Here is a 10720-nt window from a genome sequence, read left to right as displayed (position 1 = left end):
ATACTCAGACTAGATGCGTGTATAAAATACATATGCATATAAACGCATACACATTGCAAAGGCATCATATATACATATATTCATGCAACTATGCATTGAGGAATATAAACAAATATAAGTACAATCCCCATATACACTTAACGCATGTAACTTAAGCATATCCTTGGTCGAGAGGTAAAAAGTATTTCTTACTATGAATGAGCAGTAAGATATAAAAATCCCGGCACTGCACCATGAAAAGTTAGATGACATCAAAACAGCACCACTTAACCAAATCAGTTGCTATGGCTCAGTCTCTTCAGCATAAAAGAAATCTGAGAATGCAAGGTTTCCAAAGATTCCCTCTCGCTGCTGAAAGCACCCATGGGAGATGATCGTCCCCAGCAGTGACCATGGTCATTGGTGCTGCAGCAACTCACCAGGCAAACCTGTCTGGGACCACAGCCATTGCCTGCACACATTGATACTGGACAGGAAGCCACAGGTGGTAAAAAGCGGGCATCCTGGGCTAGCCATTTAGTTAAGGTGGCAGATGTAAGACGTGGGTCTGAGTGGATAGAGATCGAGGCGGGCAATACCCCAGAACAGATAAAAACCGACGAGATTCAGGCCACCACCTGTTCTGAGACCGCGGAAAGCCCGTCCAGCCGTGGGAGCCTCCAGAACTCCTCTCCGTGGACGACCTCATCAGGGGATTCAGGCAGTCTGAGTCCTGGTCTCAGGGGACCATATATTGGCAGAAGGTGCAGATTCAGGCTCTGCCAGGCACCAGGGTAAGGACCCTGTGGCAAAGATAAGTGGCTTTTCAAATGCAGGCAAGGTTGTCAGCTGGCCCAGCTATCCCAACTTCCATGTCCGCGGATTCTGGGACTCGGGCCCTTAGTTGGTGGGGCGCAGACACAAGTCTGCAGGCGGCAAGGACTCAGGTTTTGCCAGGCCAGAAGTGGAGGACCCCGAGAGAAGACAGGGTGTGCAGAAGGAATTCTGTTCTTCCCCTTCGTCTGCCCTGGGAAATCCGGGCACAGTGGCCGGATGTGACGCACACTCATTTCCGCTTTCAGAACAAGCGTTTACCTCAGAGTGGTGGACCGCCTCCCTGTCGGGCAAAAGAACGCCCAGGCTGTTAGCAGTTAAGGTGAGACGCTGAGCGGAGGACTGAGGAAACCCCCACCCCAAATGGAGGGCCCCAGAGAATCCGGGTCTGGCCCGGCTGTCCTCGCTGAAACACCCCGGACCCACTTCTCCCTTGGTGTCCCCGCCCCCTGTCGCATCCGGGACTCTGGGAGTCAGAGCCTCGGCCGGGCACGGTAGACTGAGGTCGGCAGAGTCAATCCCTGCCTGATTCCGAGGTGAGGAGGCAGGGAGCGGTGGATTTGGGGGACCCGCTTACCCCAATAGAGGGACCCACTGAGTCAATCTGTAGCTGTCCACGCGGGGAAGCCCCACACGGGGAGGCCTAATTGCCCCCCCCCCCCCGCGCGCGCGCCCACTTAGCCTCTGGGGCGGAGAGATGTGAGGGCTGTGGTGTGAGAAGCGGCTCTGGGGATGGCCTTGGAGGGCATTGGGTTAAGCCGCTTCCTGCAAAGGCAGCATTGGAGTCCTGGCGGCTCTGCTTCCAGTCCAACTCCTGTGAATGGGCCTGGGAAGGCTGAGGAAGATGGCCCGTGTACCCGGATCCCTGCCACCCCCGTAGGAGACCCAGGCTCCTGGCTTGACCTGACCCGGGCTGGCCATGGCAGCTATTTGTGGGGTACACCAGTGGAAGGAACAGCTCTTTCTTGCTCTGTTGGTCTCTCTCCTTTTCTGGAGCTCTGCCTATCCAATAAATCAGAAAGTCTCATAGATCTTTAAAAAAACAAACAAACAAGGCCCCTGTTCTGTCAGGCTTCAAGGAGAGGCGACAGGAAGATGTAGGGAACATGGAGCGCTTAGTCTGCAGAAGAAGGGGGCTCTGCAGAAGCATATCCCTGAATTAAATCTGCGGCTGGCCCCTTGTAGGGTGGTAGATGAGTCTGTGTTTCGAACCAGGACCTCTGGACTTTCGGGAGCTTGGAGGCCTGGCAGATGGAGAACATCAGAGCCTCAGGTGAACAGAGGCTTTGGCGCAGTCCCTGGCAGGTGTAACGGTGGGACCATAAGGAAGATGCAGGGGACCTAGACCTGCAAGACGGAGGGACTATAGACCCACCACTTCTGTAAGGCAAGCTGGTCCCCTAGATGGTGCCCCTCCTGATTTTAATGTGCAGGTCAGAAGGTAGCAGCTTGCTAGTAGAAGCAAGGCCTTAGGTGAGCAGACTACAGGACTCAGGGCCTGCAGGGAGTCAAGGTGAGCACTGAGAGAGCCAGCAAGCCGGGATCAAAAATATCCAACCCAGCACCGCTGTGAGGTTTTTGAAGTGCCATGAATTCCTTCTGGAGAATGGGAGTGGTCCACAAGGTTTGATCCCTGGACACCACCAGGAGTCAAGAGGAGGAAGCAGTAGGAAGTCAGAGGGATGGTAGACCACAGACAGAAAGGGAACTTTGGCCCCCGGTTTTGGCCGTGGTAAGCCCCGGCCTTGGTGGCCATATCCTACGCACCTCTCCTCCAGCTTCCCGGGCATCAGGTGGGAATAGGTCTGAGGGGAGGCATTAGTCAGCACAGAGAGCCACAGCTCGCCAGCCGAGGGAGGAGTGCACTACTCTCAGGAGTCTAATTGAAGAATGTAGGGAAAGCATGAAAGTACATGCAAACTCCTTAGAAGCAGAGAACTCACAGAGCCTGTCTTCCTTAATGCTCCATCTGGGAAGTCACTAGGCGGGGTGAGTGTACTTGGGATGCTGTCCCTTCTGCCATGTGCTGGGGGATAGGAGGTTTCAGTGTGGGGGGGTCTAGGTCTGCGTCAGCAGAGGGAGCCACATACGGTGGTAAGCAGAGGGTGAAGTCCCAGTGACGACCAGGCCTCGGGGTATAGCCCATTTACGGGACCTGAAGGTACCGCAGCCCAGAGAGAAGGGCCCCCACAGAGTCTGGATATCTTGGTTCCTGGCTCTGAAGGGAGCAGGTCGGAAGGATAGCTCCCGGTGTGTTCACTCATACAGGTAGAGGCACTTGGGGCCAGGTCAGGGCGTTGATCTGTAGGGAGACTGTGGTATATATTCATGATGAAATACTACTAGCCAGAAAAAAGAATGAAATCCTATCTTTTGAAACACATCGGCTGCAATTGAAACCGTTGTTCTCTTTTTGTAAGATTTATTTATTTATTTGAAGGTAGAGTTACAGAAAGGCAGAGAGAGAGAGAGAGAGGGAGGGAGAGAGAGAGAGAGAGAGGGAGGGAGGGAGGGAGGGAGGGAGGGAGGGAGAGAGAAAGGTCTTTCCTCTGTCGGTTCATTCCCCAGATGGCCACAATGGTCGGAGCTGTGCCTATCCAAAGCCAGGAGCTTCTTTCGGGTCTCCTATGCAGGTACAGGGGCCCAAAGACTTGGGCCATCTTCTACTGCTTTCCCAGGCCATAGCAGAGCTGGATCGGAAGTGGAGCAGCTGGGACTTGAACCGGCGCCCATATGGGCAGCTGGCACTGCAGGCAGCGCCTTTACCCGCTACGCCACAGTGCCAGCCCCGAAACCATTATTCTCAGTGAGATAAGCTTGTCCCAAAGACACAAATAACAAATATTGTCCCTGTTTTCTGGCAACTAAAGTCGGAGTACAAAACATGAAACGTTTGTTGGATGAACTGACATGTCCAGGTTTGAATATTGTTTATAGTCCTTGTCTATACTCCTGAGGGACAGTGGTTTTTCTGCTTTCTGCTTGTTAAATTCTGTATTTAGTGGAGGCTTAAGCTTGTGATTATAAAGCAAAGTGCAAGTATACCATTGCAAAAATTAAAAGAAGAATAAGAAAGGAAGGAGGAGGGAGGGTGGGGGCAAGGGAGGGTGTGAGGGACAGAGGGTAAGGAGAAAATGTCATTATGTTCTTAATACCGTATTTATGAAATACTTGGAACGGGCTCTCTTAATATAAATTAAAAATTGGAAATAAATAAATAGTGAGGGTGTAAATGAGCACAAAGGGGACCATCCACACAACACATGGGAACCTGATGACTCTGGCCCATCCTCCAGTGAGGTCCAGGGGCCTAGGGAGGAAGCTTTAGGGTCCCCTCCATTCCACTAACAGAGCACCAGGAGCTGGCAGTGAGCAGCTTGACTTTAAGCAGGGCCGTCAGGTCACAGAACACACAAGGCCCAGGCAGTGCCAAGAATCAAGGTAAGGCACAGTCTCTGAATGTGAACTAAGGGCCCCATCCATCCCAAGGTGGGAGGGACCCCACGGGTGGCTGCTGGCGCTGCCAACACTGCTGTCATCGCTGGAGCCTTGCACAGTGCTGGCCAGATGGCTGCACCCTGGGAAGCCTTAGCTGGCAATTCCCCTGGCTCCTTCCTTGCACTTCTCAGGGGACAGTCGCAACAGCAGGAGAGGTGCCCTGTGAGGCCCTCTTTCAGCTCCCCGAGAGAAGGCCTGTACGTGGGCCTGTGACACAGTCCCCAGTGCTGGGATTCTCAGCTGGAGTCACTCACGCGCTCTCTCTCCCCCAGGCCTGAGGGTTCCCGGTCACCAGCTACTGGCTACCCTCCTGCCAGCTGTCCCGTGGAAAGTCATGATGCCTCACGGTCAGGAGAGCCAGCGCTGCAAAAGTGAGGGAGGCCTTCAGGCTCCAGGAGAAGCTGCTTGGTTGTCCAAGGTTGGGGAAGAGGAGGCCACTGCTGCTGGCTCCTGCCCCTCCTCTGATCTGATACCAGGTACCCCCCAGGGGGAGCCTGGGGCTGCGGTCCCGCGTCCTCCCAAGAGTCCTCAGCCAGCCTCCTCAACCACCAGCAGTTCATCTTCGGGATGCAGCCAATCCGATGACAGCCCCAGCAGCCAGGAGGAAGAGGGCCCAGCCCCCTGGCAGTGCCTGGAAGATGCAGAGTTCTTGCTCCAAGATGCGCTGGATGAGAAGATGGCCAAGTTGGTGAAGCTCCTGCTTCTCAAGTATCTCAGGAAAGAGCTGATCTCCGTGGAGGAAATGCTGAGTTGTGTCACCATATATTACGAAGACTACTTCCCTGGGATCTTCTGCAAAGCCTTTGAGTGCATCCATCTGATCTTTGGCATTGAGATGAAGCAAGCAGACCTCACTGGCCATTTGTATGGGCTCGTCCCTGCACTAGGCCTCACCTGCCATGATGTGCTGGGGGGCGACCAGACCATGCCCAAGACTGGGCTCTTGATATCCATCCTGGGCTTGGTGTTCATCGGGGGCAGGTGTGTCCCCGAGCTACAGATATGGGAAGCTCTGAGTGTGATGGGGCTGTATGCTGGGAGTGAGCACTGCATCTTTGGGGAGCCCAGGAAGCTCATCACCGAAGAATGGGTGCAGGCAGGGTACCTGGAGTACCGGCAGGTGCCCCAGAGCGATCCCGCTCGCTTCGAGTTTCTGTGGGGTCCAAGGGCCCACGCTGAAACCAGCGAGATGAGAGTCCTGCAGTATTTGGCCAGGTTCAATAGGAATGACCCCAGATTCCACCCATCCATGAATCAAGGGGCTGTGGGAGATGAGAAAGAGAGTGTCCAGGCCGCAGATGCAGGCGGGGCCGTAGAGAGTGAGAGTCGCAGGGTAGAGCCAGAGCCAGGGCCAGGGCCAGGGCCAGTGTCTCGCGCTGCCCCCTGTGAAAGTGGGCCTGTTCGTTACTCTCACTGCGAAGACAGCAATGAGAGTTCTGACTAGCAGAATGCCAGAGTGCCCTTTTCAAGCATGGGCTATCATGGCTTTGTCCTACCTCTGTGCGGGTTACTTGGAAAGTACTCTCACCCCCACCCCCCCACCGTTTCATATATCAAGATGTTATTTCTAGAGGCCGATGCTGTGGCGTAGCGGGTAAAGCTGCCACCTGCAGTGTCGGCATCCCATATGGGTGCCGGTTTGAGTCCCAGCTGCTCTACTTGCAACCCCAGTCTCTGCTATGGCCTGGGAAAGCAGTAGAAGATGGCCCGAGTCCTTGGGCCTTTGCACCCACCTGGGAGACCTAGAAGAATCTCCAGGCTCCTGGCTTCGGATCTGCCCAACTCCAGCTGTTGCAGCCATTTGGAGAGTGAACCTGTGTATGGAAGTTTCTCTCTCTCTCTCCTCTCTCTCTCTCTCTCTCTTCCTACCTCCTTCCCTCCCTCTCAACTCTCTTTTCCACTGCCTCTCTGTAACTTTGCCTTTCAAATAAAGAAATAAATTAGTCTTTGAAATATGTTATTTCTATTAATATGTTATTTCTATTATTTCTATTAACCAGACATTAAGAGCTTCTGCATTGATGTAAATGCAGGTCCATATTCACACACTGATTGCTCAACAGAGAGATTAGGAATAAGAGTTTTCCTTGTTGCACATCTCTCTTTGTGCTTGGTAGCTAAGCTATCCTAGCAGTGGGACAGGTATTTCCTTGATATGTGAATGAATTTAGCAGTACAATACGTGAATACCAGAGAAATGTTGTATTCATTCTTTCCTCCAAGTATCACATTCTGGTTGTCCTGTAAAGTTACCCCCCTCCCCTCCCCACCACACACACATACAGAGAGAAAGGGAGAGGGAGAGAGAGGGAGAGGGAGAGAGGGGGGCTTCTTCTAGGCTTACTTAAAAATGTAAAATAATTAAGGCAATAAGTTCCTGTAATCACTGGCTCATTTGTTCCTTCCACATCCACTGAGCATCTGCTCAGTGGAGGCCCTGTGCTAGGAGTGGAGATGCTGGGGCAGGCCACAGCCCCCTTACCAGAGAAGTGTAGAATCCAGGAGCTGCCATCATAGGCAGAAGGTGGAGAAATGTCCTGTGAGACAGAACCAGCCAAAGGTGGAGAAATGTCCTGTGAGACAGAACCAGCCAAGAGTGGTGAGCAGCTGAGTTTCTGGGAAGGACAGACGATTGTAAATTCCACGAGTTGTGGTCTTAGGGAAACTGCATTTCCTTGTGTGGGAGTTCCCTGTGAGGAGTCTGGGTCACAGCAGGGACCAGTTCCTCAAGGAGTAGGTCGTAGGTAGGTCTCACAGAAAAGCCAGGAATTGAGAACTGGGTGTCACATAAAGCAGAGAGGATTCTGTGCCTGAGACAACAGGGGAAGGTGGCCTAGGCTGTTGTCCCAGTGAGGTTAACAGTGCCAAGACGCAAGTGATTGAGGGCCCTCAAGTACAAGGCTTTCTGGGGACAGAAGAGTGACTCTCCCAGGAAACAAGTACCAAACACCCTTGCAGGTACCTCTGGGGTTGTCATTAGGTTACTCTGTGTGTGTGTGTGTGTGTGTGTGTGTGTGTGTGTGTGTGTGATTGGAACAGTTCTAAACAAAGGTTAAGTTTTGGATGAATAGGAATTGAATGCAAATAGTGCTTTGGCTGGAAAGTGAGCTAGGAAGGAAGAAATGACGATTTCCCTGGCTTCCATTCTGGCAGCTTCGAACTTCACGCTCATGAAGATGGTGCAAGATGTCCTCTACATGGGAATGTTGACCCAATTTTATTCACGGCGCTTCCTTATTTGGTTAATTATTGCCTGTACTGTGGTGCTATGATACCAAAGAGCACAATACAGCAGCAACAGCATCCCAGAGTGATAAGGTCTGGGGTCCAGTGCTGTTAAAATGACAGCCACTCGCATGCCATACATGAGACAACATCAGGAACTGCCCCAGATGCCTTAGGTATTGAGCCCGCACGGTGGAGCAGATAAGCAATGCTGCACACATGAGCAACCCAGGAGTTGGGAACTTTTCAGGAGCTGGTGACAGGGTTGGGAGGAGAACAGGGTCAGCATTCATATGGGGGGGCTGCGCTGTTTCCCCTCCTCCCAGCCTGGGGCCAACCTCTGATTCCAATTCCTCTCCCCACTAAGCATTGCATAGTTTCTCTGCAAACAGAAACTAAGAAGCTGATGCACATCAGTGTACTAAAACCTGGCAAAACGAATGCAACAGAGTCCACAAACTCAGAATTGCCTGCGGTTGGATCCTTGACCTCTGTGATGGGGCCCCAAAGGAGACTGGGACCAGGACACAACAGGGTGATTACTTGTGATTTCCGGTAGGGAGCTGAGTGAGACACATGCCTAGCCCCAGAGGAACCCTTTGGTCCATGCCCCAGAGCAGCCCTGCAGTCTCCTCCAAAGGTCCCTAACCAAGCTGAAAAGACAGAACTGAGGTTTTGAATCTAGCCCTGAATCCCCAGAGAGCACCCCAAGGATAATGCACAAAAGAGGCTGGTGGTTAGGGCCTCGAGACCACTGGGGAACACAGCTTGGGGAGGGGCACAGACTTTCCTTCACCATCACTGCAGGTGCATGTGTCTTAGATCTCGTTCCCAGGTCCAGAACCCACAGGCCCAGATCCTGATCCCTGCCCCTGGTGCATTAGCCCTGAGTGTGACCTTGCTGCACTAGAACAACTTATACCAGGTCTGCACAGTCCTAAGGACTGTTGGCCATGTATTTAGCGAAACAAAACAAAAACAAGAGTCCTCTACTGGAATTTTCTTCCAGGTAGTATTTCTTTTCCTTTTCGTTTTTGTGCTCTGAGCTTGTGTGGGAAGCTGCCTAAAATGAAATGCATGTGTATGTGGACTGAACCAGCAGGGACAGATTTTTACTCCGTGCCTGTCTCTTCATCAGTTTCTCTGTCACTGAAATGAAGGAAACATAGAAAAGCATTAAACACCATTTTCTTCCAAGCATATAAAAAGTATACTCTAGAAATACAATGTATCATAAGTGAGATTAGGTTTGATCATCTATGTGCAGAAGAAATGTATACACTATATTATTGTACTGTAAAAGCACCAGAATTTAGAAGCTATGGTTGGTCGGCTGTCTCAGGAAGCAACTGATTGAGGCTGGTGTTACAGTGTGTGAAAGAATTCAGCAGTGCATGGCTGGTGCTGTTGCGTATTGGGTAAAGCCACCACCTGCAGTGACCGCATCCCTTATGGGTGCCAGTTCAAGTCCCAGCTGCTCGACTTCTTATCCAGCTCTCTGCTATGGCCTGGGAAAGCAGTAGAAGGTGGCTCAAGTGTTTGGGCCCCTGCACTTGCGTGGGAGATCCAGAGGAAGCTCCTGGCTTGGGATCGGCACAGCTCTGGCCGTTGCGGCCATTGGGGAATGAACCATTGGATGGAAGATCTCTCTCTCTCTCTCTCTCTCTCTGTCCTCTCTCTCTCTGTTTCTCTCCCTCCCTCCCCCCTCCCTCCCTCCCTCTGTAACTGTGCCTTTCAGATAAACAATAAATATGTTAAAAATAGAATTCAGCATACAGCCAGAGTGAACAGAAGTAGATTTGCTGCAAGGGAGCAGCATGGCAGGCAGGACACCTAGAAGTTGACTATAGCTACCATGTGCTGCAAAGGAGCAGCATAAAAGAGACACAGAGGCTGTCTGTTGCAACATTGACTCCAGTCTGAGGTGTATACTTGTAGCTGCAGTCCTTTCATAGTGAGGGTGTTTTTACTACCCATGATTCAACATATTTTCCCAGGTAGGTGCTATTGATCTTCTGAGCAGGGCTGTGCAGCCTGCACCATCCATGGCTTTGGGACCGTCCCAGGACCCAAACTGCAACCCTCCACATCCCTCACCCACTGACAGAATGATAATGCCAAATTTTTTTGGCATTTGGGGCAAAGGTTTTCTCTCCTTTGAAAAGTTCATTATGGACAGATAGATCACACGGGTTTGGTCTGCTGGGGTTTTATTTTTGTTTTGTTTTGTTATAAAGATCTTATTTCTTTATTTGAGAGGTAGATTTACAGAGAGTGAAAGGGAGAGGAGACAGAGAGAAAGGTCTTCCACCTGCTGGTTCACTCCCCAAATGGCAGCAACGGCCAGAGCCAGGAGCCAGGAGCTTCCCAGGAGCTTCTTCTGGGTCTTCCAGGCAGGTGCAGGGGCCCAAGGACTTGGGCCATTCTCTGCTTTCCCGGGCCATAGCAGAGAGCTGGATTGGAAGAGGAGCAGCTGGGACTAGAACGGGCACCCGTATGGGATGCCAGTGCCACAGGCAGAGAATTAACCTATTGCTCCACAGCGCCAGCCCCTCTGCCAGGGTTTTAGCATATCCTGTTGTAGAGATTTAGTGGATGGTGCAGTCTCAGGGAAGGGGGAGTGATTCTTGACAGAAATGTCTGGCTGCATTATCCAGAAAAATGTAGGTAGCCTCATCTGGAGGAATTTCATGTGGATGTCACATTCCCATTTGGAAATGGATTTGCTGCAACCTGGAGGAGATAAACTGAATCATCTAGTCCAGAACCATAGGCCCAAGAGTTAGGGCGAGCAGGAGACATGTTGGAGGAATCACTAGGGGCAGGAGAGAGGATAGAAGCCAAGCTCTATAGCCAGGGAGTTCAGCCCACATCTAGGGTCTCTAATTTCCTTGTAGTCTTGACCAACCCAATTCCACAAAAACTTCTACAGTGCACTTATAATCCCTGTGTTATGTGACCTATCTTTTCCTTTCTAGTCTAGCAGTCCATGCAAGGTAATTGGTCTTGTGCTAATTTTTACTTTCCCTTTTGCAGCTAGAAAGAGATAGCTGTCTTTGAGAGACTGTTTCCTGACTTGCCAGATTGGTTTAGGGTGAGTAAAATCAAAAGCAGAACATAGAACTTTAGAGTTTTCCTTTGACAACAGCACTACACAGAGTAATAAACACACTTGTCTGACATC

At 51.4% G+C, this 10720-nt stretch overlaps 1 protein-coding gene across 2 annotated transcripts; it reads left to right on the top strand.

The window, feature by feature from the left end:
• The first annotated feature begins 1056 nt into the window (after positions 1 to 1056).
• On the top strand, positions 1057 to 6206 carry LOC127487102 (melanoma-associated antigen 8-like). Of its 2 annotated transcripts, none has more exons than XM_051831610.2 (2): positions 1057 to 1135; positions 4584 to 6206. In XM_051831610.2, exon 2 carries the CDS (start codon positions 4646 to 4648, stop codon positions 5753 to 5755), a length of 1110 nt encoding a protein of 369 aa, XP_051687570.2. In that variant the 5' UTR covers positions 1057 to 1135; positions 4584 to 4645; the 3' UTR covers positions 5756 to 6206. The 2 variants fall into 2 exon arrangements, with proteins under 2 accessions (XP_051687570.2, XP_051687569.2); XM_051831609.2 differs by having other exon boundaries at positions 1064 to 1349.
• The last annotated feature ends 4514 nt before the right edge of the window (positions 6207 to 10720 follow it).

The sequence above is a fragment of the Oryctolagus cuniculus genome, chromosome X (genome assembly GCF_964237555.1).
Source record: "Oryctolagus cuniculus chromosome X, mOryCun1.1, whole genome shotgun sequence".
Classification (NCBI taxonomy): Eukaryota; Metazoa; Chordata; class Mammalia; order Lagomorpha; family Leporidae; genus Oryctolagus; species Oryctolagus cuniculus.
The sequence above is the reverse complement of the archived record's forward strand: the minus strand, read 5'-3'. Positions and strand labels throughout refer to the sequence as shown.

Bases quoted from the DNA above. Each gene is read 5' to 3' on its own strand.
- LOC127487102 (XM_051831610.2), top strand. From the start codon at position 4,646: ATGATGCCTCACGGTCAGGAGAGCCAGCGCTGCAAAAGTGAGGGAGGC.